Source organism: Hemiscyllium ocellatum, chromosome 9, assembly GCF_020745735.1.
Source record: "Hemiscyllium ocellatum isolate sHemOce1 chromosome 9, sHemOce1.pat.X.cur, whole genome shotgun sequence".
In the NCBI taxonomy this organism is placed as follows: Eukaryota; Metazoa; Chordata; class Chondrichthyes; order Orectolobiformes; family Hemiscylliidae; genus Hemiscyllium; species Hemiscyllium ocellatum.
Window position 1 is genome coordinate 112,263,421 of NC_083409.1, and position 27,967 is coordinate 112,291,387.

The 27,967-nt window shown below is 46.4% G+C and overlaps 1 protein-coding gene across 1 annotated transcript; it reads right to left on the reverse strand.

The window, feature by feature from the left end:
• Positions 1–13,795: 13,795 nt before the first annotated feature.
• Positions 13,796–21,993, reverse strand: c9h1orf52 (chromosome 9 C1orf52 homolog). The gene is made up of 5 exons (XM_060829625.1): positions 21,898–21,993; positions 20,938–21,180; positions 20,457–20,798; positions 18,203–18,395; positions 13,796–14,994 (listed from the first exon to the last, which is right to left on the reverse strand). Exons 1-5 carry the CDS (start codon positions 21,991–21,993, stop codon positions 14,834–14,836), a joined length of 1,035 nt encoding a protein of 344 aa, XP_060685608.1. The 3' UTR covers positions 13,796–14,833.
• Between the last annotated feature and the right edge of the window lie 5,974 nt (positions 21,994–27,967).

Consider the following 27,967-nt stretch of genomic DNA (forward strand, 5'->3'; position numbering starts at 1 on the left):
TCCCTGAAGGACATTAATGAAGCAGATGGGTTTATAGAAAAATGCAGTCACTTCATGATCTATGATGGCTAAGATTTGCACTTTATTGCAGATTTATTAATTACCTGAATTGAATCACCAGGAGAAAGTGAGGACTGCAGACGCTGGAGATCAGAGCTGAAAATATGTTGCTGGAAAGTGCAGCAGGTCAGGCAGCATCCAAGGAGCAGGAGATTCGACGTATCGCGCATGAGATTCCTGAAGAAGGGCTCATGCCCGAAAAGTCGATTCTCCTCCTCCTTGGATGCTGCCTGAGCTGCTGCGCTTTTCCAGCAACACTCTTTCAGCTTTGAATCACCAGGAGTCAATGGCAGCTGGGGTAATGTCCGAGCTGTAAGGGTCTTTATTGTCTTCTGTGGGTCATCTTAAGACTGTAGTGTCCTGCAGGATTGACATGGATGATGATCGAACTGTGGTTTGTGTTGATTGAAACATATAAGATGGTGAGAAGCTGTCAGGTTGGATGTGGAAAAGGTTGATGCAACCTTCAAAGCCCCTGAAAGCCATGGACTATGCAAAGAAATTTTGGTGGAAAATAGGGTGAGATATAAGGTTCCTGAGATATTAGACTTCCTGATGAAGGGCTGATGCCCGAAACATCGACTCTCCTGCTACTCGGATGCTGCCTGACTGGTTGTGCTTTTCCAGCACCACACTCTCGACTGAGATATTAGGTCTTAACTCCAAGACCAAGAAATTGCATTTTCCAACTGAACCCTGGATGTCGAGACTAGATTCCCACCACTGAGTGTGAGAGGCCTATTAGCATGGATATCACAATAATGAGCAGCCTCATTATTATATAATCTCGCTACATTAATAAACAGTCTCCCATCCTCCCACCAATCAGATAGAAACTAGGCACCAAGCATTCCTAACCTGCAAATCGAAGAGTTTATCTGGCAACTCCAGCTCTCCCTTAACTCCTCTCACTTTCTTCAAATCAAAGAGGTGGCCAAGGGTAGTCATATGGGCCCCAATTATGCCTGGCACTTGCTGGGTTACAGGGAATATTCCTTATTCAAATCCTACTTCGGTCCCTCCCCACAATTCTTTCTCCGGTAAACTGATGACATCATTGATGCTGCTTCCCTCTCTCATCTGGAATTGAAAACAATAATCAATTTTGCTTCCAATTTCCACCCCGCTCTCACCTTCCCTCCCTCAACACCTCTGTATCCATTACCGGAGATAGGCTGGCCACCGATATCCACTACAAACCCAATGTCTCCCTGTCTGTACATCCTCACACCCTGCTTTCTGTAAGGACTCTATTCCATTCTCACAGTTTCTCCATCTCTGTTCCATCTTTTGTAATGATGCCCCTTTCCTCAGCAGGACTCCATCGTTCTTCCAAAACGAACCCATCTTTTTCCCCAGCTAAGGATTGCCCAGCACTATGATTGACAGGGCCCTGAGCCATGTTTAACTCACCACCAGCACTTTTGCCCTCAACCCTTCTCTTCCCTCTCACGACAACAATAAGTTTCTCTGGTCTTCACTTACCACCCATTGGCATCCACATCCAGAGGATCATTGGTCACCATTCCCACCACCTCCAGCAGAATGCCTCCACCAGACAAGTATTCCCCTCCCCTCCTTTGTCAGCCTTCTGCAGGAATGTTTCCCTCCAGGAGTCTTTGGTCCACTCCTCCTCCACTCCCAATGTTACCCCACGTCATCCACGAGCACTTGCAGCTGAAGATTGCTGTAAAGGCTTCAGCCTTACCTTTTGCACTGATTAACTGGTCTCTTCCATCATTGAGGATGGGGATATTTTGAAGCCTCTTCATCCAGTGAGTTGTTTAATTGTCCACCACCATTCACCACTGGATGTGGCTTGACTGCAGAACTTGGATCTGATGCATTTGCTATATCTCCTGCTGCTTATATTGTTTGGCATGCAAGTTTGGTAGTTTCACCAGGTTGACACCTCATCTTCAGGTGTGCCTGGTGCTGCTCCTGCCATGCCCTCCTACCCTTTCTATTGAACCAGGGTTGACCCCCTGGCTTGATGGTAATGAGTGAGTGGGGGATATGCCGGGCCATGAGGTTACAGATTGTTCTGGAGTACAGTTCGGCTGCTGTTGATGGCCCACAGCGCCTCATGGAGGCCCAGTCTGGAGTTGCTAGATTGTTAGAAGTCTGTCCCATTTAGCACGGTGATAGTGCCACACGATGTGATGGAGGCGATTCTCAATGTGAAGGTGGGATTTCATCTCCACAGGGACAGCGCGTGGTCACTCTTACCTGTACTGTCATAGATAGATGCACCTGCAGCCAGCAGACTAGTAAGGATGAGGTCAAGTATGTTTTTCCATTTTGTTGGTTCCCTCACCACTTGTCGCAGACCCAGTCTAGCAGCTATGTCCTTTAGGACCCCACCAGCTTGATCAGTAGTGCTGCTGCCGAGCCAGACTTGGTGGTGGGACAGTGAAATCCCCCCACCCAGAGTACTTTCTGTGTCCTTGTCACCGTCAGACCTTCCTCCAGGTGTTGTTCAATATGGAACAGTGTTGTTTCATCAGCTGGGGTTAAGTAGTACTCAGCAGGAAGTTTCTTTGACTGTTGTTTGACCTGAAGCCATGAGACTGCGAGTGGCACGGTGGCTCAGTGGTTAGCCCTGCTGCCTCACAGCACCAGGGACTCAGGTTCAATTCCATCCTCAAGTGACAATGTGCAGTTTGCACATTCTCCCTGTGTCTACAGATTGCTGCCAGTGCTCTGGTTTCTTTCCACAGAACATGAGCTGAGTTTCTAGTGGTAATACTGCTAGGTCATTGCCAAAAGCATGTGGTTCCAAATAGCCTGGTGTTGTGTGATTTTTAACTTTGTCCACCCCGGTCCAACACTGGCATTTCCGCATCATTGCCTCCCTGGACCGATGTGATGGAGAGAGGGGGGGAATCAAAACACTGGGGTTTGGACACAACAACTTGAGATGCAAAAAGGGACCGAGATGGTGAAGGGATTAAATTCGGTAAAAGCCAGGGAACCAGTAATGCAGGGGTCTTATTGGCAGTCACCACCATAGGGAGGGGGGAGTATCCATTACGATGGTGAGCAGAGCTAAACTGTTGTATTGGGATATGGATTAGAGTTAGCATCATAACTCCAGGTGGTGGAGTTGTGGTGGGAGAGGCCTGATGACAGGCTGAGCCTGCTTCCTCCAGCACAACCTGCGCTCCTTCCACAAGCGCATGACTGCTAAATGTGAACAATGAATGGAAAATTGATGGGGCCGCAACCCAGAGTGAGTGGAGTCCATGTAATGCATCTGTGGCTGGCAGATTAGCGAGCATAAGGCTGTATGATCCCAGTTTTGTCCTCACATGTATTTGTCTCCCCATGTATTAACATCTCCTCTATGTTTACCCGACCCAGCTTCTCGTTTCCAACGGAAAGAGTTCAGCCTTTTCAATCTTTCCGTATCAGTCTAATCTCTCAGATTTGGTATCAGCCTTGCACATCTCGCTTTCTTGGCGTCTAGTACTGATAGCTGCGATTTCCTCCAATGAAATCTTGGGAAATAACCAAAACATGTTACAGGAAGTCCCCGGATTACAAATCAGTTCTGTTTTTAAGTCTGTTTGTAAGTCGAATTTGTATGTAATTCAGATCAGTTACGTATGGTTCACATCTAGCATCAATTAATCAATGTTTGTCTTAGTATACAGAGTATATTTTACATAAAATATCTTAAATATAATAATACAGTAATAATAATAATAAAGATAACTACAATACAGTACTGTATTTATAATTGAGACATAGAGACGTGTATGTGTAGGTATAAAAACATTAAAGAAACATTAAAAACTGTTTAGGTAGAAAAGAAAAGATAATGATTAAAGGTTAACACTTGTTCTCATTCCAATCAATGTTTGCATACCAGATTGGGCCTTAATTAATAATTAAGATGACTTCATTAATTGGATGATGGGCCTGGTGCTGGGGGAGGATGGGCCTGGTGCACATGGTGGCTCAGTGGTTAGCACTGCTGCCTCACAGTACCAGGGTCCCAGGTTCGATTCTAGGAGGTTCGACTGTCTGTGAGGAGTTTGCACAGTCTCCCCATGTCTGCATGGATTTTCTCCGGGGAGGATGGGCCCTGAGCTGGGGAGGATGGGACCGGAGCGGGGGAGGATGGGCACGGTGCCGGGGAGGATTGGCCTGATGTTGGGGTGGATGGGCCCGGTGTTGGGAGGATGGGCCCAGAGCTGGGGAGGATGGGCCCGGTGTTATAGAGGATGGGCCGGGTGCTGGGGAGGTTGGGCCCGGAGTAATGGAGGATGGGCCCGGTGTAATGGAGGATGGGCCCGGTGCTGGGGAGGATGGGCCCGGTGTAATGGAGGATGGGCCCGGTGTAATGGAGGATGGGCCCGGAGCTGGGGAGGTTGGGCCCGGTGTAATGGAGGATGGGCCCGGTGTAATGGAGGATGGGCCCGGAGCTGGGGAGGATGGGCCCGGAGCTGGGGAGGATGGGCCCGGTGCTGGGGAGGATGGGCCCGGTGCTGGGGAGGTTGGGCCCGGTGCTGGGGAGGTTGGGCCCGGTGCTGGGGAGGTTGGGCCCGGTGCTGGGGAGGTTGGGCCCCGTGCTGGGGAGGATGGGCCCCGTGCTGGGGAGGATGGGCCCCGTGCTGGGGAGGATGGGCCCCGTGTTGGGGAGGATGGGCCGGGTGCTGGAGAGTCAGGGATTAATACTGCTGCTGGAGAATCAGGGTCTGAATTTGCTGCTGGAGAGTGTGATAGATCCTAGTTTGGTTATGTCACATTTTGCTTGATCCCTATACCTGTGAAACACTGTTGTTCTGTTAAATTTCCATTTGTTGCAATGCACTTATTGTCTCATCATGAGTGAGCCCAATTGGTGATGAAATACAAATCTTGGGAATGACGTAAGTCCACTGAATATGAAGAGGTCAGACTAATTCATCTTTTGGATCAGAGTGGTGCTGGGAAAGCATAGCAGATCAGGCAGCATCCGAGGAGCAGGAAAATCGCACTTCGGGCAAAAATCCTTAATCAGGAATGGAGGCAGGGAGCCTCCAGGATGGAGAGATGAACGGGAGGGGACTGGGGCTGTGGAGAAGATAGCGAAGAGTACAATAGGTGGATGGGGGTGGGGATGAAAGTGATAGGTCAGAGAGGAGGGTGGGGGAAGGTAGCAAAGAGTATGTGGATTTCACCAGTTTCCTCATTTCACCTCCCCCCACCCAGTTCCATCCAGCACAGCACCATCCTCATGACCTGTCCTACCTGCTAATCTCCCTTCCCACCTATCTGCTCCACCCTCCCCTCTGACCAATCACCTTCATCCCCGCCCCCATTCACCTATTGTACTCTTTGCCTACCTTCTCCCCAATCCCATCCCCGTCCCATTTATCTCTCCACCCTGGAGGTTCCTTGCCTCCATTCCTGATGAAGGACTTTTGCCCAAAGTGCGATTTTCCTGCTCCTCGGATGCTGCCTGACCTGCTGTGCCTTTCCAGCACCACTCTAATGTAGACTCTGATCTCCAGCATCTGCAGTCCTCACTTTTGCCTCATTCAACTTTTGGGTTTCTGTTTTAACTGGAATTTGAGGGCACTGATTAAAAATAAAGTGTTCCCCCATTTAATGAGGAGGATTTTGCTTTCTCTGAGGTTTGTTAGCTTTTGAGAAGTCTCTTTCACAGTGCAGTGACATTGATGGGGTCACTGAACACTTCAGGCAGAGCGAGGTGGATCCTGACGTAACAAGGGAATCCAAAGTTATTGAGATAATCCTCAATGTGGAGTCCAGGCATCATCTGAACAGCCACAATCTTATTGCATAATTGAACAGGCTAGAGGGGCCAGAAAAATGTTATTTGTGATTATTATCCTACAACTTAATGTAAGGAATTACTGATATGTGCCTCTTCTGTCAAGAGTTCCTGACCTATTAATATTGACTAATAAATGAGATAGCATGGTATCATGAAGGGAAAATCATGTCTGACAGCTTTATTAAAGGAGATAACAAGCAGGAGAAATAAAGGGAAAGTGGTACATTTGGATTTTCAGAAGGTGATGTACCATACATGAGGCTACTTTATAGGATAAGAGCTCCTGCTACCAGGGGTAGTGTGTGAGCATGGATAGATAATTGGCTAATAGACAATGTTGGGGTGAGGCAAGGCATGATTATTCTCAAGATAGCAACCTGTAACTAGTGAAGGGCTAAAGGGATCAGTACTGGGGCCACAATTATTTCCAGTATATGTTAATGACTTGGATAAGGAAGTGAAAGTGCTTGAGCCACACTTGCAGGTGACACAAACATAAATGGGAAGGTGAGTGCTGAGGGGGACAGTCTGTAAAGGGGTTATAGACAGGTTCAGAAATCGGGCAAAAACTTGACAGATTGAATATGGGAAAACATGCAGTTACACACATTAGCAGGAACAACAGAGGAACAAAATATTATTTGAGTGCAGTAAGCTGCAGCAAAGAGGGATTTGGGAATCTTTGTGCATGAATAACAGAAAGTTAGCATCCAAGTTCAGTGGGTAATAGAGGAGACAGATGGGATGTTGGTCTTTATTTCAAAGGGAATGGAGAGTAAAGCTGCGGAAGTTTTGCTGAAATTATACAAGGGTCTGACCAGGCCACAGCTGGGAGACTGTGAAAGGTTAGGGCCCCTTTTACTGCCAATAGATATACTGACTCCAGAGAGGGTTCACTAGTCTGATCCTGGGTATGGAGGGACTATCGTCTGAGGAGAGATTGAGCAGGCCTGTACTCATTGGAATTTAGAATGAGAGGCAACGTTACCGAAATAGACTAATTTCTTAGGGAACTTGACAGGGTAGATGGGAAAATGTTTCTCCTTGTGGAAGAGTCTAGCACTAGAGGGCATCATCTCAGAGGTGAGGAATTTATTCTCTGAGGGTAGTAATCTGTGAAGTTTGTTACCGCAGAAGCCTGTCTATGCTGGGGCATCAAGTATCTATACGGCTGACACAAAGATTTTTAATCAATAACGGGATAAAGGATTATGGGGAAAGGACAAGAAAGTGGTGTTTTGGATTCTCAGATCAGCCAAAGTCACACTCAATGACAGAGCAAACCTGATGTGTTGAATGATGAATTTTTTAATCTTATGGTCTTAATTAAATACCCCTTATTGTTCCAGGTCAGTAGGACTGTTTTTTGACAGACCGTGGAAAAACTCTGTTTGTGCAAACACCAAACAGTGATTCATAGGATTCAGTGAAAGAGAAAGGCCGAAAAGATATTATCCAGTATCATACTGCAAACAGTTCACCATAACAATTTAAATAAAATATCTCGTATAACCTGATGATAATTCTACATCCTGCGCTCCAAAGATCTGGAAAATTTCCATCAATCTACGTTGAATATCTTTGTTGCAGTTCTTTATGTCTGGTCATCTTATGATTGGATTTTTCACTGCCAAACAGTGTTCACTGCTGAACATGTCAGGTAAGGAACTTCCTCCTTCAATTATTTACAATATAAGTTCCTGACTCGCATGGAGAAGTAATTGTGCTATGGCCACATTTATGGATGACATAAAAATAGATGGGAAGGCAAGTGCTGAGGATGACAGAGGGATATAAACAGGTTAAGAAATTGGTTAATATTCTTGGGCCAAAACTTGGCAGATTGAATTTAATGTGGGAAAATGTGTGGTTATGCACTTTGGCAGGAAGAATAGAGGAGTAGAATATTATTTAAATGAGGAATGAGGGCAGAAAGCTGCAGCACAAAGGGATTTCATTTTAAATAGACACCAAGAATGCCCAAGTTTCCAGTTTCCTTCCACCTAAGCAATCATTTTATAATTTTGATAATTATCATCTTCCGAAAGTCTCCACAGAACATGTTGCTGTCACATTCACAGCCAGTGCAATCCCACCATGTGCAGAGTGAAAATGTTGTCTCGTGTCCCTATTAACTCTTCCACCTGTGACAACTCTCTTTCAAACTGCTCTGCTGTTTGCAGTCACACTTGACACAAAATATAGTGTTTGGAATTGTTGGAAATCAGTAATCTCAGCTTCAAGACCTCTCTGCAAGAATTCCTCAGGGTAGGTCCAACTATATGCAGTTGCTTCTTCATCATAAACATGGGAATGTTCACTGAAAATAACATAACATTCAGCACCATTCACAACCCAAATGCTGAAGCTGCCAATGCCCAAATGCAGCAAGCCCGGGACATTACCCAGATGTGGGCTCACACGTAACAAGTTATGTTTGCACCACACAATTGCCAGATAATTATCATCTCCAACTGGAGAGAATCTAACCATCTCCTCCTCACATTCAATGGCATCACCATCACTCAATCCCCCTGTGAACTTCCTGGGGTTACTATTAACCAGAAAACAGAACTGCACCAACCAATATAAAGACAGCAGTGTTTGCAAACACCAACAAATGCAAGTAACTGTGCATCTATGTTCACTGAAAACACTCGGTGCACAATTCCAGATGTGATACACCATACAAAAAGTTCCAGACTGATTACACAGAGGAGCACAGTACTGGGATGGTGGTTAGCAGGGGGAGTGACAATGCAGGGGACGGGAGGGAGGGAGGGAAAGGCTAGTGATGGTGGTGATGGAAGGGTGTGGAGATGGTAGGGGGAAAGAAATTCCCCACTGCAAACGTAGCTATAGTACATTCACTTTCCCACCTCAGCCACTACTTCTATCTCCACTTGCCACTTTCTTATTCACTCGTGGGATGTGGGCATCACTGGCTGGGCCAGCAATTATTGCCCATCCCGAGTTGTCCTTGAGAAGGTGAGCTCTCTTCATGGACCGCTGCAGTCCACATTACACTACACTAAAGATAGAGAGAGGCACGGAAGATGGTGCCCAAGATTAATGATAATTAAACACAAATGTTCTGGATGGAGGTTTGCTCGCTGAGCTGGAAGGTTCATTTCCAGATGTTCCATCACCCTACTAGATAACATCTTCAGCGGACCTCCGAGCGAATCAGTGTTGATAATTCCTGCTTTCTATTTATATGTTTGGGTTGGTGATGTCATTTCCTGTTCTTTTTCTCAGGGGGTCGTAGATGGGGTCTAACTCAATCTGTTGTTGATAGGGTTCCAGTCGGAATGCCATGCTTCTAAAAATTCTCTGTTTGGCTTGTCCTAGGATGGATGTGTTGTCCCAGTCAAAGTAGTGTCCCTCCTCATCTGTATATGAGGATACTAGTGTGTTGGTGGGTTTGTGGGTGACCATGATGCCACTAAAACAGCAGCGAATGAACTTGAAAGACCCTATACAGACAACAAGCAAAACTAATGTCATTTGCATAATACCATGCAAGAACTGTAACAAACACTACATTGAACAGACAAAAAACTAGCCACCAGGATACATGACCCTCTCTCACTAGTATCCTCACATACAGATAAGGAAAGACACTACTTTGACTAGGACAACACATCCATCCTAGGACAAGCCAGAGATACATAGGAGAGTTCCTAGAAGCTTGGCATTCCAACTGGAATTCTATCAAATTAGACCCCATCTATCATCCCCTGAGAAAAAGAACAGAAAATGACATTGCCACAGGAATTGACATCATCAACCCAAAGAAACCCAAACATATAAATAGAAAGCAGGAATTATCAATACTGATTCGCCCGGCGGCCCACTGAAGATGTTATTTAGTAGGGTGACGTTGGAAATGAACCTTCCAGCTCAATGAGCAAACCTACATCCAGAACCTCAACCTGAGCTACAAATCTTCTCAAAAATCGCTAAACACAAATGTTTCAGAACACATCAGGAATGACAGGATGGGTTACTTTCTCCTTAAATAGGACAGCTAAAGGGTGACCTTGTGGATGTCTTTGAATTTGGGAAATGTTTTTATAGTGAATACTGAGGATGTGGGGAAGAGCACAATTAGAGATCATCAATATGACAATCATCAAGAAATGCAAGTGGGATTTCTGAAGAACTTTCTTCACCCAAAGTGTGGTTGCTACCACAGGAGTGGTTGAAGTGAATAATATATTTAAAGGGAAATTGAACATGTGTGAGAGAAGGGTATAGAGGGTTATGCTGCTAGATATTTCGCTTAACTTCCGTGGTGCGGAAACTTTGAGGAACAATTACTTGGTATCAAATTAATATAACATGGGAAAATACGGTCTAATTCAGAACAGCTCATGTGGATGTATTAAGAGAAAACTACATCTAAGTTAGAGTTTTTGAAGATGCAACAGAAAAGTCTGATGAGGATATTGCTGTTGGTATGGTGTATGTTGACTTCCAAAAGGTATCCGTACAGTGGCATAGAAGAGACTTGAGGAAAGCGATAGGCTGTGGAATAAAAGAGTCTGCAGTAATATGGGTACAGGATTGGCAGAGGGAACAGGCATCAGTAATTGGTAATGGATATTGTTTAGGCGAGAGGAAGGTTTGTAGTGGAGTCCTCAGAGGTAGGAATTGGGACCCTTTTTACCCCATATACAGAAATAAGCAAGGTCTTGGGGTGCCAGGGACAATCTTGAAGTTTGCAAATGACACAAAGTTTGGGAACATTGAAAAGTGATGATAGTGTACAACTTCTAAAGGACACTGGCAAGTTGGTAAGGAGGGTAGGTAGAATTCAATGCAAGGAATTGGGTGGCGGCACATTTTGGTACAAAGAATATGGCAAGTCAGTATAAAACAAGGGGTAGCATTCTAACAGGTGTGCAGGAGCAGACAGGCCTGGGTGTTTATATGCAGTCATGAATGGCAACATGAGGTCAGGTGAATTGGCCATGCTAAATTGTCCGTAGTGTTAGGTAGGGGGTAAATGTAGGGGTATGGGTGGGTTACGCTTCGACGGGTCGGTGTGGACTTGTTGGGCTGAAGGGCCTGTTTCCACACTGTAAGTAATCTAATCTAATGACAGAGAGAGAAGTTAATAAAACATACAGTATCTTGGGCATCAAGAAGAGTTGCCTAAGGTACGTGTGCGTGAAGGTTATGCTTAAATAGGACATTAACTTGACCTCCAATGGAGTATTGTACACAATTCTGGGCAGCAGATTTTGGGTAAAATGTGAATTCACTGGCAAAAAGATCTAAAAGAGGTTTACAAGAATGGCTCCTAGATTGAAAAACTTCAGATTGGAAGGCAAATTGGAGAGGATGGGGCTGCTTCCTGTGAAAAAGAAAGCCAAGAGAGAGATCTGATGGACGTTTTCAGTCATGAGGGGTCTGCTCACAGTAGGCAGAGTGAAACTGGTTCTATTATTGTAAAAGGATCAAGACCTGATGAGCACAGATTTAAAATGTTTTGCAAAAGAAGCAAACGTGAAATGAGAACTTTTTCATGCAATGAGTGGTTAAGGTCTGGAACGTACTGCTCTGACGTGTGGTGGAGGGACGTTCAACAACAGAAATTCAAAATGGCAGAAAATGATTGCTTAAATACCAGGTAAAAGGCAGGAAGCTAGCACTAAGTAAAAATGCTCAGAGTCTTACCTGCTTCTGCACCACAACAATTCTCTGATCTGCATAAGATGGGTAGCAATAAACTCCAGCATGGACTGATTGGTCCACATGGTCTGTTTCTCTGTCTTCTGTCCAATGTAATCCTCTACGATGTGTTTCAGTTCATTTTATGAGGAAAATAAAGGGGTTTTTTTTGACTGGGAAACGCTTGCCTTCATCAGGACTGGATGTCCTAATGCATGAGACACAAAGTTAGCATGCAGGCACAACCAGCAATTAGTTGAAAATGTGTTGCTGGTTAAAGCACAGCAGGTCAGGCAGCATCCAAGGAACAGGAAATTCGACGTTTCGGGCATAAGCCCTTCATCAGGGCTTATGCCCGAAACGTCGAATTTCCTATTCCTTGGATGCTGCCTGACCTGCTGTGCTTTAACCAGCAACACATTTTCAACTGTGATCTCCAGCATCTGCAGACCTCATTTTTTACCCACAACCAGCAATTAGGACATCTATGACAAAAGCACCCATGGAAACAGCTCAGGATGAAACATCCTTACACTGAATAAACTTCAAGCACTCAATGGATGAAATGGCCTTCTTCTGTAGTGTAAAAATCTGATTCACTCAGGGATGGACTTTATGAAAGGCATATTTGCATCAGAGGGAATGCAATATTCACCAGCCTACTCTGGGAACAATAAGGAGATTTGAGTGGACTAGACCTATATTCCCTGGACAAAATTGAGGACTGCAGATGCTGGAGATCAGTCAAGATTAGAATGATGCTGGAAAAGCGCAGGAATCTGATGAAGGGCTCTTGCCCAAAATGTTGATTTTCCTGCTCCTCAGATGCTGTGCTTTTCCAGCACCACTCTAACCTTGACTATCCCCCCTGGAGTTTAGATGAATGAGATATTGAATTTAAACGTATATTTCCTCAGGGGCTTAGAAAGGTAGTTGCTGAGAAAATGTTTCTCTTGGTTGGAGATTTTCGAACAGAGTCTCAGTATCGGAAGAGGAGGCCAGCCATATGAGAGAGGGAAATATTACTTTACTCAGGTTTCTGAATCGATGGAATTCTTCAGCCCCACATTTTAAAAACTTTGTCATTAAGTACATCTGAGACTGAGCAAAGGGAATCAAGTGGTGTGAAGATAATACAGGAAAGACTGAGGTAAGGCAGATGGTCAGTCTTGACCTATTTAATAGCACAGACAGGCTCAAAGCCAAATGGTCAATTTTGTTCCAATTTGTCATGTTATGACCTGCATCGAGAATTTCTAAATTCATTTCCTGCAGAATCCTAATGACAGATTTTGTTTCTACAGCTAATTTCATCAATAAGTTCAAACATTTAAGAGTCAATAACTTGAATACTTTTTAAACAAATGTAAGGCACGGTGGCAGTGTGGTTAGCACTGTTGCCTCACAGCGCCAGAGACCCGGGTTCACTTCCCACCTCAGGTGACTGTGTGTATGTGGAGTTTGCACATTCTCCCCTTGTCTGCGTGGGTTTCCTCCGGGTGCTCCGGTTTCCTCCCACAGTCCAAAAATGTGCAGGTTAGGTGAATTGGCCATGCCAAATTGCCCCTAGTGTTAGGTGAAGGGGTAAATGTAGGGGAATGGGTCTGGGTGGGTTGTGCTTCGGCGGGTCGGTGTGGACTTGTTGGGCCGAAGGGCCTGTTTCCACACTGTAAGTAATCTAATGTAAAGATGGAGCCCCTACCTTCCTTGTACTAATGGACCAATCACAGTAAACATGTAAATTCCATGACTCCACAATAAGGTAAATCAGGTCACACACTGGATAGCAACGCAGGCACCTGGAGTTTGAACTGTTCTCACAGCTGGTAAAGTTAGTAAGGTATACCAACCTTTAAGTCTCTGCTCAACCAATTCTGTCACAGCTAAAACTGGTTGTTTAAAGGATGGTACAAACAGGGTTTGCTCTGGTTTTGTAATTCAGATTGCAAGCTTCATCTCTCTGGAAGTTTCTCCACTATCCTTGTTGAGCTGTGGTACTTTACACCTGATTATTTTAAAAGTAAATACAGCTATATTCATGTGATACAACTCTCACTCAAGGTTGTATCATTGAAAGGAATACAGTTCAAACCTACTCCGGCTGCCTGCCTCATGTGAGCTGCTGTTCCTCCTGCCAACCCATCACAAATCTCTGCTGTTTGCGTCAACTTTATTACCATGTCATTTTAGTATTAGCTCAAAAAACAACAGCACAGAATGGAGGGCTAAGTTACTGCCCAATCCTTTCTCAACTTAGGCCATGAGAGGTAGAAGGAATAAGTGTTTAATTAAAGTCAACATGCCCATATGTACAAACGACAAGCTTCTTTAGTTGCATTCCATTTTCCTGAAGTTTGGAATCATAGCTTCTATAACTAAGAACATGAAGTAATTCAGATTAGAAAACACCACAGCACAGAAACAGGCCATTCTGCCCGATGGGCTGTACTGTTCTTTAGGCTCCACATGTGTGCTTTCGCCCCTCTTCACCGAATCCCGTCAGAGTATCCTTCTGTTCCTCTGTCCGTCATCAGCTTAATCCAGCTTTAAATCCTTCGATACTGTTCAATGTGGGTGTGAGCTCTGCTCACAAAGTAAAGCTGATTCTCCTGCATTCCCCACTGGATTTATTAGGGACTATTTTACATTTATGAAGTCCAGTCTTCACTGTACACATCATATACACCCTGGCCACATCATCCTATTCAGGGAAGAATTTACCTGTAACCACAGAAATGTGACTGTCAATGCTATGTGTGACTGAACAATTAGACTATCAAGAGGCAACTACAGCCAGAACAATAAGAATACAAGTCTGTGTAGACTGTGCTAAGATTTTTTACATTGTGTTCTGTAATTAGAGGTGTTGTAAAAATATCTGGAACTGGGAACAAACTAAACCGGCTTCACAACATTCGAGTCATCTGTACAGACACCAGTCTGACTGCTACACAGGCAGTACTGGAACGCTGACAAAGTTCCTACTTAAACCAACACTGCAAGTGTATATCAAGGCTACGCAACATCAAAGTGTCAACCTATAGTTCTTTCTCAGTTTAAAAGAAATTGTATCAAGTCCATACTGAAAAGTCAGCACTCTTGAACCAATGTCCTGCTGCTTTCTGTTGGCACAGTGCCAAGGTTTTCCTCCGGTTTATTTGAAAAGGAGGCGTGAACAATGTAGACAGCTTTCCCACTGCATAATCCACACAGCAATCACGATCGGTTTTGCTCCTGCATCTTTAACCCACAACGCTTGTCTTCAGGCTGAGTAAGGAGGGGGGACTTGTCCAGGTAGCCTTGCCTTCAATCTTTTAAGGAAAACTCCTGCCTGAGAATGCGCTTTTCCTCTTCAACAAAACTCTTCTCCCTGTTGGCTTGTCCCTGATTCCGTTTACGTTTCTCCTTCTGCTGAAATGTTTCAATCTTGCGTTTCTTTGCAGACACGTCATCCCCATCATCTTCATCTGAAAAGGAGAAAAACATTCACCAACATAAATACAGTTTGATATCTAATGATCGTACAAAACCAACTACAATAGGTTTCACTGTTGCAGTTAGAAGTGGCCTGACTTGTCCTGAGCAGTAATATAGAGGGAGATAAACAGAACGGGCAATACCATGCATGCATATCCGAGAGCATTCATCACAGGGATGGTATAACCTCCATCAAATGTCTGTATTTTCATTTAGATGCCAACAAGAACCCAAAACAAGGAGGAACACAGTGCTGGGAACAATTACATCCACGTTTTTGGAATTTAGCTTCAATAGAAACAAACTACTGAGTGATCCGGAGATAGATTGGAAAGAGGCTGACAGTAATGTTTCGATGCTTTGTTCTGAATGAACCGGATTATGCCATGCAATATTACAAACTGCCCTCAAGACCATCTTTTCCACACAAACTCCATTAATTACCACAGCATGGTGGACTCCACGTTAACAGAATATGATCAATCCTGAAAAAGCTCCAGCAAATAATTTGGAAAGCTGATAATTGAATAATGGATACAATTGTAATCTTTATGGTATTGAAAAATCACAAAAAAGAATTTTCAGGCTGTCTTTTAACTTGAAAGTCCACAATGAGCAGCTTTCAGGGATTTGTAAGACAGCTTCAAGGTTGAACAGAGAAGCCTGGCAGCAAGGAATCAGAAGCTAAAGTCGAACAGGTACAATCCGGAAAACAGGAAGCTTCCAGTACCAAAGACCTTCTGTATCATGAACTGGCCAGTGTGTCATGGTCTCCTGGGTGTCTACCCCTACTTCAAGGATGACTGTGGGTGAGATATGAAGATGGCAGGCACTGACACTCTCACCTGGGAGACAGTCACTGATGGCTATGACACCCGGAGGCTGACTGTTTGGACGGCCATTGGACAAGGTGAGCACAAACAAAAGGCTCAGCTGGGCAAGAACAGGGCCCTTAGAAAACAAAGGCTAGTTTCTTCCTATCAACTCTACTTATTTTATTTTTATTTTAATTATCTCTATTAAATCAGCCTACAATGTTCCAAGAAAAAGAATCTAAATTATCCAATCTTTCCTCGGTGCTCACATTCTCCATCCCTGGCCACAATCTTGTAAATCTCTTCTGTCTTTTCTATGCATGATCACATCCTGCTGCAAGCTGGTTAGCTGATCTGTAAAACTTTGTTGGCTACGTAGAACAGTTGATCTTCTGTAATGACACTGGCACCACTCCCCACCTCTTCCTCCGCTACATTGATGACTGCATTGGTGCCACCTCGTGCTCCCGTGAGGAGGCTGAGCAATTCATCAACTTCACCAACACATTCCACCCTGACCTTAAATTTACCTGGACCATCTCTGACACCTCCCTCCCCTTCCTGGACCTCTCCATCTCCATTAATGACAACTGACTTGATACTGACATTTTTTACAAACCCACCGACTCCCACAGCTACCTGGATTACACCTCTTCCCACCCTACCCGCTGCAAAGATGCCATCCCGTATTCCCAGTTCCTCTGCCTCCGCCGTATCTGCTCCCAGGAGGACCAGTTCCACCACAGAACACACCAGATGGCCTCCTTCTTTAGAGACCGCAATTTCCCTTCCCACATGGTTAAAGATGCCCTCCAACTCCAGTTTCCTCATTTCCCCTCCCCACACCTTGTCTCAGTCGGTTCCCTCAACTCAGCACCGCCCTCCTAACCTGCAATCTTCTTCCTAACCTCTCCGCCCCCACCCCACTCCGGCCTATCACCCTCACCTTGACCTCCTTCCACCTATCACATCTCCATCGCCCCTCCCCCAAGTCCCTCCTCCCTACCTTTTATCTTAGCCTGCCTGGCACCCTCTCCTCATTCCTGATGAAGGGCTTGTGCCCGAAACGTCAAATTTCCTATTCCTTGGATGCTGCCTGACCTGCTGTGCTTTAACCAGCAACACATTTTCAACTCCAACTCATCTCATCAACATTCAACATCCCACATCCCCCCTCAAACCCCACCCCTCCAACCATAACAAGGACAGAACGCCCCTGGTCCTCACCTTCCACCCTACCAACCTTCGCATAAACCAAATCATCCGCCGACATTTCTGCCACCTCCAAAAAGACCCCACCACCAGGGATATATTTCCCTCCCCACTCCTTTCCGCCTTCCACAAAGACCATTCCCTCAGTGACTACCTGGTCAGGTCCATGTCCCCCAACAACCCACCCTCCCCACCTGGCACCTTCCCCTTCCACCGCAGGAATTGCAAACCCTGTGCCCACACCTCCTCCCTCACCTCCATCCAAGGCCCCAAAGAAGCCTTCCACATCCATCATGGTTTCACCTGCACATCCACCAATAACATTTATTGTATCCGTTGCTCCCGATGCGGTCTCCTCTACATTGGGGAGACTGGGCGCCTCCTAGCAGAGCGCTTTAGGGAACATCTCCGAGTCACCCACACCAATCAACCACACCGCTCTGTGGCCCAACATTTCAACTCCCCCTCCCACTATGGAACATGAAGGTCCTGGGCCTCCTTCACCGCCGCTCCCTCACCACCAGACACCTGGAGGAAGAACACCTCATCTTCCGCCTCGGAACATTTCAACCCCAGGGCATCAGTGTTGACTTCACCAGTTTCCTCATTTCCCCTTCCACTATCTCACTCAGCTCCAACCTTCCAGCTCAGCACTGTCCCCATGACCTGTCCTACCTGCCAATCTTCCTTCCCATCTATCCACTCCACCCTCCTCTCTGACCTATCACCTTCATCCCCTTCCCCACTCACCTATTGTACTCTATGCTACTATCTTCCACCCCCCTCTCTCCACTCTGCCTCTATTCCTGATGAAGGGCTTTTACCCGAAACGTCAATTTTCCTGCTCCTCGGATACTGCCTGAACTGCTGTGTTTTTCCAGCACCACTCTGATCTAGATCTGTAAGGTGTCTACCTGGAGCCTACAGTACAGCACCAGCTCTCAGCTCTTAAACTCTAGACTTTGCGATCAACAAAGAAAAATACCCCATGTACTCTCTTAACTGGAACAGCTTCTGAAATTCATCAAGTCATGACAGTCAGTTAATAGAATTGCGACAGAACCAGTGCTCTGTCATTTTGCATCCAAACACTTTTGGGCTCAGGGGCATCTGAAACAAATTGACATTTAATGCGCAAAGTATTTAAGCGACTGGGGCTTGCACATCGTACCTGACTCGGAGATTTCAGGCTCATCTGGAAGCAAGGCAGCTTTGCGTTGTGGAGTGTCCTCCCCATTGTCCTGGTACATGCAAGACCACTTGACTGCCATGTCCACACCTGATGGTGGCTTTTTCTCTTCCACTGCGTATGTCTCTGGGGGAGGCACAGCATTTGTTTTCCAGACCTTGAACTCTCTTGGTGGCTGTCAAATGAGCAGGAACCATGTAAACCATTAGTACACGAAAAAAAATAAAAATAATCTATCTTTTCTCTGTTTGCTGACAGGTGACCATAGAGGTTTGTAAAATTATGAGGGGCATGGAAAGAGTAAATAGACAAGGTCTTCCCCCTGGGGCAGGGGGAGTTCCAGAACTAGAGAGGCACAGGTTTAGGGTGAGAGGGGAAAGATATAAAAGGGACCTAAGGGGCAACACAGAGGTTGGTAAGTGTATGGAATGAATTGCCAGAGGAAATGGTGGAGGATGGCACAATTACAGCATTTAAATGGCACCTAGATGGGTATATGAATAGGAAGGGTTTAGAGGGATATGGGCCAAATGCTGGCAAATGGGTCTAGATTAGTTTAGGATATCTGGTGGGCATGGAGGAATTGGACCAAGGGTCTGTCTCCATGCTGTACATCTCTATGACCCTAACTCCAAATACTTCAAAAACAAATTTAATTACATTGGTAAAAGCAACATAGTGAATGCCATATTCTGATAAAAGACCATTAAACTAAAATGCCAACTCTTTTTCTCACATGCTGAGTTTTTCTAACATTTTTAATTCTTATTGCATTTATATAATGTGTTGGGGTGGGGGGTTAGCTCAATTAGCTGGAAGGCTGGTTTACAATGAAGAGTAATATCAACAGTGTTACTTCTAAGGTCTCTCCTTTTTAAAATCTCCCATCACCTGAGACGTAGTGACCCTCAGATTAAATCACCACCAGTAAAGAGCAGCCCTATGGCCCGGTAGAACTATGGAGATTTTGCCTGTATCTTGAATGTATTACAAAGATGCTTCATATTTAATATTTATTGGAAGACTTGGTTTTTAAAAGAATTGAAAAATTATCAATTCATTTGAAATTGCTGGAAATATTTGGAATGGTTTCTTTTATCAAGGGTTACTGGGAAACCATTTTTCTAAACAAAGCTTCCAAGAAACATGCGATTGATGAAAATTACTGGCTTTAAACATCGCTGGGGCTGTTTGAAGAGATTGGAAGCTCACTTTCATCTGATCTTCTGTTGGGGACAAGAAAGCTGTCATGTAGAGTTGCCCAGCATCAGTGATTAGATTAGATTACTTACAGTGTGGAAACAGGCCCTTCAGCCCAACAAGTCCACACTGACCCGCCGAAGCGCAACCCACCCATACCCCTACATTTACCCCTTACCTAACACTACAGACAATTTAGCATGGCCAATTCACCTGACCTGCACATCTTTGGACTGTGGGAGGAAACCGGAGCACCCGGAGGAAACCCACGCAGACACGGGGAGAATGTGCAAACTCCACACAGTCAGTCGCCTGAGTCGGGAATTGAACCCAGGTCCCTGGCGCTGTGAGGCAGCAGTGCTAACCACTGAGCCACCGTGCCGCCCATCACTCCAACTTCTAATACAAAGTTGAATTTGGGGGTGAAACCTCTAAGTCCATTACATTCTTCATTAGATACCGGGCTCAATGCCCCTTGCAACTTCCCACCTGCGGTCTGACCAAGGCCTTACCCAGCCTCAGTGGTACATTTCTGCTCTTGTATCGTTGACCTCTCACAGTGAATGCCTTCCCACCTGCTCCACGGCCTGTTCCCCAGGACACTCACCGAGACAACCACTGACTGCACCGAGGGGACCGTCAACTCGCTCGTTGGTCTGACCGAAACAGGCTGGTCTCCCAGAGCAAGGGACCGACCCGCAGCGAGTGCTGCAGACTGACCCATTCCGAGGTCCAGGACTATGGGCTGGGGGACACACTGAAGCTCAGGGCAACTGGTGCCGCGGTGCAGTGGGGAAGCAGCACAGCCTGAGGGCTTTCTGCTGAAGCTAAATGGGGGATATGTTCAGTTACCAGCCCCCCCCCCACCCCCCCCACCCCCCCCCGGTGTCTCAGAGATACATTAACATTGACACTGACACTGAATGTCAGAGCCAGGCTCCAGTGTTTCCTCCCTGTGCCCCAGAACAGAATTCACATTAATGTTAATGTAAAGGTATATCTGTGACCAGGCCCAGGCCCGGGCCCGGGCCCTCACCTCCTCCGGGGCCCTCACTACCCGCTGCTCCCAGTTGATGAGGCCGCTCCCGGGCCTGCCCAGGAAGCTGGGTCTGGAGACGCTGCTGAACAGCTCGTCCGGCCGGGGCAGAGCGGCCGGCGAGGCCGAGGCCTGGGCCTGGGCCTGGGCTCCTCCTGCCCCGTCACCCACAGCCGCCGGCCCGGGCCCGGGCCCCGGCTCCGGCTCTGACTCGCTCTCCGACCCCGAACTCCCGTAACCGGCGAAATACGACAGAGGGTCCCGGTCCGCCATAGCCACCGGAACCGGAACCGGCCGCCAAGGAGGCGGCCAGTCAGAAAGAGTGAACACAGTCCATATGACCTCCCAGACTCACCGCCCCCTGCAGGTCATTAGGGGAATGACCTCCCAGAATCACTGCCCCCTGCAGGTCATTAGGGGAATGACATCCCAGACTCACCGCCCCCTGCAGGTCATTTCGGGAATGACCTCCCAGACTTACCGCCCCCTGCAGGTCTCTAGGAGAATGACCTCTCAGACTCACCGCCCCCTGCAGGTCACTAGGAGAATGACCTCCCAGAATCACCGCCCCCAGGTGGTCACTAGGAGAGTGACCTCCCAGACTCACCGCCCCCTGCAGGTCTCTAGGAGAATGACCTCCCAGACTGACCGCCCCCTGCAGGTCACTAGGGGAATGACCTCCCAGACTGAGCAGGTCCCCAGGGGAATCTAACCTCCAGGGTGACTAAAAAATAAAGGCCACAAACACAGATTTAGCAATAAACAGGATACAGAACATAGAGAGAGATATTTATTCCACAATCATGTTTCATGAGGGGGAGTGGAGTAAACACTAGATTAAGATGAAAGTGCAGAGAAAGTTTCTAATGTTTTTGGCAATCATTTGGAGCATATTATTTTTTCTCTTTTAAAATAATATAAGGGCGATTATAATTTAAAGATGTGTCGTTCCAGGATGTGGATTTAATCATAATGATTGATGAACCAAAACATTCATCGGGTTTCTACACATTACGACCACCTCCTTCCGTTCCCTCCAGAGAAATGACCAAGAGTTACTCTCATTTACTGGAGTCCAGTTTTGGAAAGGTTACTTAGTTATTGGTACGCCATTGGGTGTAGGTTATTGGGGTATGAGGAGAGGCTGGGAGTGTTTTCACTGGAGTGCGGGAGGTGACCTTATCATAGAATCCCCACAGTATGGAAGCAGGCCATTCGGCCCATTGAGCTGGAGCTGGATGAACTTCGGATCATTCGGGATACAGAGGGGGTAATTGAGAGGAGTTACAGGGAGGTAGTCACACCTCAGGTATAAGAAGAAGGTAGACGGGTTACCATCAGGGGACGGAAAAGGAACCAGCAGTCAGTGCAGGGATCCCTGTGCCGTTCCCCTCAATAACAAGTGTACTGTTTTGGATACTGTTTACGGGGGATGACTTACCAGGGCTAAGCCATAGGGCACAGATCTCTGGCACAGAGTGTTGCTCAGAAGGGAAGAGGGGAAGAGTAGCAGAGCATCAGTTATTGGGGACTCCATATTTAGATTAGATTAGATTAGATTAGATTACTTACAGTGTGGAAACAGGCCCTTCGGCCCAACAAGTCCACACCGACCCGCCGAAGCGCAACCCACCCATACCCCTACATTTACCCCTTACCTAACACTACGTGCAATTTAGCATGGCCAATTTACCTGACCCGCACATCTTTGGACTGTGGGAGGAAACCGGAGCACCCGGAGGAAACCCCCGCAGACACGGGGAGAACGTGCAAACTCCACACAGTCAGTCGCCTGAGTCGGGAATTGAACCCGGGTCTCAGGTGCTGTGAGGCAGCAGTGCTAACCACTGTGCACCGTGCCGCCCCCAGATAGGTTCTGTGGGAATGAGAGAGACTCACAGTTGGTGTGTTGCCTCCCAGGATTTATGATGTCTCAGATCATGTTTTCAGGATACTTAAGCGGGAGGGAGAGAAGCTCCAAGTCGTGGTCCACATAGGCACCAACGACAGAGGTAGGAAAAGGGATGAGGGTGTAAGGCAGAAATTTAGGGAGCTAGGGTGGAAGCTTAGAGCTAGAACAAACAGAGTTGTTATCTCTGATTTGTTGCCCATGCCACGTGCTAGCGAGGTGAGGAATAGGGTGAGAGAAAGTTGAACACAAAGCTACAGGGATGGTGCAGGAGAGAGGGATTCGGATCCCTAGATAATTAGAGCTCTTTCTGGGGTTAGGTGGGACCTCTACAAACAGAAAAACTACGGACTTTGAGGTTCGGGGGCATTCAAGAATCTGCTTTCTGAGTGTCACGGTTTTTTGTTTGCCAATAAAAGACCTACTCCAGGACAAACTCTCTGCAGCTCCTGGTGATCCTCTACATTTTCTCCACGACAGTGGGATCAAAGAAAACCCTAAAGCTTTCCACAGCTATATCAGGAATAAAAGAATGACTAGAGTAAGATTAGAACTGAAAATGTGTTGCTGGAAAAGCGCAGCAGGTCAGGCAGCATTGAAGGAACAAGAGATTTGACGTTTCAGGCATGAGCCTTTCTTCAGCATCTGCAGTCCTCACTTTCTCCTAGAGTAAGATTAGGGCAGATCAAGGACAGTCATGGGAAGTTGTTCATGCAGTCCGAGGAGATAGGAGAGGCGCTAAGTGAATACTTTTCGTCAGTGTTCACACAGGGAAAAAGACAGTGTTATTGAGGAGAATACTGAGATAGAGGGTACTAGACTAGATGGGATTGAGGTTCATAAGGAGGAAGTGTTAGCAATTCTGGAAAGTGTGAAACTAGAAACGTCCCCTGGGCTGGATGGGATTTATCCTGGGATTCTCTGGGAAGCCAGGAAGGAGATTGCCGAGCCTTTGGCTTGGATCTTTATGTCGTCATTGTCTACAGGAATATGCCAGAAGCCTAGAGGATAGCAAATGTTGTCCCCTTGTTCAAGAAGGGGAGTAGAGACAACCCTGGTAATTATAGACCAGTGAGCCTTACTTTGATTGTGGGTAAAGTGTTGGAAAGGATTATAAGAGATAGGATTTATAATCGTCTAGAAGGGAATAAGTTGATTAGGGATAGTCAACACGGTTTTGTGAAGGGTAGGTCGTGCCTCACCAACCTTATTGAGTTCTTTGAGAAGGTGACCAAACAGGTGAATGAGGGTAAAGTGGTTGATGTGGTGTATGTGTAAGGGGTTTGATAGGATTCCCTAAGGTAGGCTATTGTAGAAAAATATGGATGCATGGGATTGAGAATGATTAGCGGTTTGAATCAGAAATTGGCTAGCTGAAAGAAGATGGAGGATGGCAGTTGATGGGAAATGTTCATCCTGGTATTGGGGTGAACATTGGTGGACCACAAGGATCTGTTTTGTCTGCTGTTTGTCATTTTTGTAAATTATCTGGATGAGGGTGTGGAAAGATGGGTTAGTAAATTTGCGGATGACACTAAGGTCAGTGGAGTTGTGGATAGTGCTGGAGAGTGTTGTAGGTTACAGAGGGACATAGATAGGCTGCAGAGCTGGGCTGAGAGGTGGCAAATGGAATTTAATGCAAAAAAGTGTGAGGTGATTCACTTTGGAAGGAGTTACAGGAATACAGAGTACTGGGCTAATGGTTAGATTCTTGGTAGTGTAGAAAAACAGAGAGGTCTTGGTGTCCATGTACATAGATCCCTGAAAGTTGACACCCAGGTTGATAGGGTTGTTAAGAAGGCATATGGTGTGTTAGCTTTTATTGGTAGAGGGATTGAGTTTCAGAGCCAGGAGGTTATGCTGCAGCTGTACAAAACTTTGGTGTGGCCGCACTTTGAGTATTGTGTACAGTTCTGGTCACTGCATTATAGGAGGGATGTGGAAGCTTTGGAAAGGGTGCAGAGGAGATTTACCAGGTGGTTGCCTGGTATGGAGGGAAGGTGTTTTTCCTCAGATGGTGCTGGTGAGCACGAGGGGACATAGCTTTAAATTGAGGGGTGATAGATATAGGACAGACATCAGGGTTAGTGTCTTTACTCAAAGAGTAGTAGGAGCATGGAACGGCCTGCCTTCAACAGTAGAAGACTCGCCAATGTTAAGGACATATAATTGGTCATTGGATAAATATTTGGATGATAATGGAATAGTATATAGTGTAGGTTAGGTAGGCTTCAGATTGGTTTCATAGGGCCTGTACAGTGCTGTAATGTTTTATGTTCACCCGGATCCAACCCCCTCCCCCACCCTATCCCTGTAAGCCTGTGTTTCCCAGGGCCAATCCACCTGACCTGCTCATCTTTCGACTGAAAGAGGAACCTGAAGCCCCCAGAGGAAACCCACGCAGACACGGGGAGAATGTGCAACCTCCACACAGACAGTCGTTCGAGGCTGGAATCAAACCCAGGTTCCTGGTGCTGTGAGGCAGTTGTGCCAATCAGTGAGCCACTGTGTCGCCCCAAGCTGTTCAAAGGTTTAGATTAGAGTGGTGCTGGAAAAGCACAGCAGGTCAGGCAGCATCCGAGGAGCAGGAAAATCGATGTTTCGGGCAAAAGCCCTTCATCAGGAATAGAGGCAGAGTGCCTGCAGAGTGGAGAGATAAATGAGATAAATGGGGGTGGGGGTGGGGAGAAAGTAGCATAGAGTACAACAGGTGAATGGGGCCTGAACTGCTGTGCTTTCCCAGCACCACTCTAATCTAGACTCTGGTTTCCAGCATCTGCAGTCCTTGTTTTTACCCTGTTCAAAGGTTTGCTTTCCACAGAGGCCCAACGAGCCGAGTACAGAGCAGTCCAGCAAGCTGAGCACCAAGTGGAGCACTGAGTGTGTTTCTGAGTACAGCAATGATGTCAGACGTACCAATACCCCTGCACATGTCTATCAACAGGATTCCTGACTTCTGTCAATGATGTCAACACCAATCAATTCCCATCTTCTGTCAGGAGAAACCTCATCACTGAATCCGTCCTTTCCAGAATCTTGCTCCTTCTCATTTTGAAATGGTTGTCGTAGAGTCAGAGATGTACAGCATGGAAACAGTCCAGCCCGTCCATCCTGACCAGACATCCCAACCCACCTATCAGTACCCTGGCCATATCCCCCCAAACCCTTCCTACTCATATACCCATCCAGATGCCTCTTTAATGTTGCAATGGTACCAGCCTCTGGCAACTCATTCCATACACGTACCACCCTCTGGGTGAAAAAGTTGCTCTTTAGGTCTTTTTTATATCTTTCACCTCTCACCCTAACCCTATGCCCTCTAGTTCTGGACTCCCCCAAACCAGGGAAAAAGACTTTGTCTATTTCTCCTATCCATGCCCCTCATGATTTTATAAACCTCTATAAGGTCACCCCTCAGCCTCCGGCGCTCCAGGGAAAACAGTCCCAGCCTGTTCAGCCTCTCCCTATCACTCAGATCCTCCAACCCTGGCAACATCCTTGTAAACCTTTTCTGAACCCTTTCAAGTTTCACATCTTTCCGATAGGAAGGAGACCTGAATTGCACGCAATATTCCAACAATAGCCTAACCAATGTCCTGTACAGCCGCAACATGACCTCCCAATTCCTGTACTCAATACTCTGACCAATAAAGGAAAGCATACCACTAAACTTCTTCACTGTCCTATCTACCTGAGACTCTACTTTCAAGGATCTATGAACCTGCACTCCAAGGTCTCTTTGTTCAGCAACACACCCTAGGACCCTACCATTAAATGTACAAGTCCTGCTAAGATTTGCTTTCCCAAAATGCAGCACCTCATATTTATCTGAACTAAACTCCATCTGCCACTCCTCAGGCCATTGGCCCATTCCATCAAGATCCCGTTGTTATCTGAGGTAACCTTCTTCGCTGTCCACCACACCTCCAATTTTGGTGTCATCTAAAAAATTTACTAACTGTACCTCTTATGCTCACATCCAAATCATTTATATAAATGACAAAAAGTAGAGGGCCCAGCACCAATCCTTGTGGCACTCCACTGGTCACAGGCCTCCAGTCTGAAAAACAACCCTCCACCACCACCCTCTGTCTTCTACCTTTGAGTCAGTTCTGTATCCAAATGGCTAGTTCTCTCTGTATTCCATGAGATCTAACCTTGTCAAATGCCTTACTGAAGTCCATATAGATCACATCCACTGCTCTGCCCTCATCAATCCTCCTTCTTACTCCTTCAAAAAACTCAAACAAGTTTGTGAGACATGATTTCCCACGCACAAAGCCATGTTGACTATCCCTAATCAGTCCTTGCCTTTCCAAATACATGTAAATCCGGTCCCTCAGGATTTCCTCCAACAACTTGCCCTCCACCGAGGTCAGGCTCACTGGTCTATAGTTCCCTGGCTTGTCCTTACCACCCTTCTTAAACAGTGGCACCATGTTTGCCAACCTCCAGTCTTCCGGCACCTCACCTGTGACTATCGATGATACAAATATCTCAGCAAGAGGTCTCTAGCTTCCCACAGAGTTCTCGGGTACACCTGATCAGGTCCTGGGGATTTATCCACCGTTAACCATTTCAAGACATCCAGCACTTTCTCCTCTGTAATATGGACACTTTTCAAGATATCACCATCTATTTCTCTACAGTCTATATTTTCCATGTTCTTTTCCGCAGTAAATACTGATGCAAAACACTCGTTGAGTACCTCCCCCATCTCCTGCGGCTCCCGCACAAAGGCCGCCTTGCTGATCTTTGAGGGGCCTATTCTCTCCCTAGTTACCCTTTTGTCCTTAATGGATTTGTAAACCAAAGGACATCTTGAAAGATATCATCATTAGTGCCCTGACTTGCGATAACATCATCAGCTTCAGACTGAAGTAATCTGTACTTTGAGATTCTATCTTACCCATGTTCCCAGTTTTCAGTTGGAGTTGACCCTTCTGAGTCCAAACACGTTGGATTTTATGAATGTTGGATCCATGACTTTTCTCAGATGTCAGGCAATTAATCGGACACCCTGAACTTTCCCGCCCATGTATGTGACCTGCCGTTGCTGCTCAGGCCCCCACTGAAGTCACCGACCATCCCTGGGGTCCTCAGGGAATCCCTGAGTTGGTCTTGATATTTTTTCTTAAAATGTTGCCAACTGATTCCAAAGCAGTGCAGAGGGAGTTACTGAACAATGTTCATGCAAAATAATAGCTGGTGGTTGTCGGGGCTAATGTACCCGCATGGAGTGAAGACAGGCTGGCTGGCAGAAAACAGGCAGGATGCGACCAGTGGAATCTCACAAGGGGGCTGCAGCCTTTTACAATTTATATCAATGATTCGAGGCGGCACGGTGGCACAGTGGTTAGCACTGCTGCCTCACAGCGCCAGGGACCTGGGTTCAATTCCTGCCTCAGGCGACTGACTGTGTGGAGTTTGCACGTTCTCCCCGTGTCTGTGTGGGTTTCCTCCGGGTGCTCCGGTTTCCTCCCACAGTCCAAAGATGTGTGGGTCAGGTAAATTGGCCATGCTAAATTGCCCGTAGTGTTAGGTAAGGGGTAAATGTAGGGGTATGGGTGGGTTGCGCTTCGGCGGGTCGGTGTGGACTTGT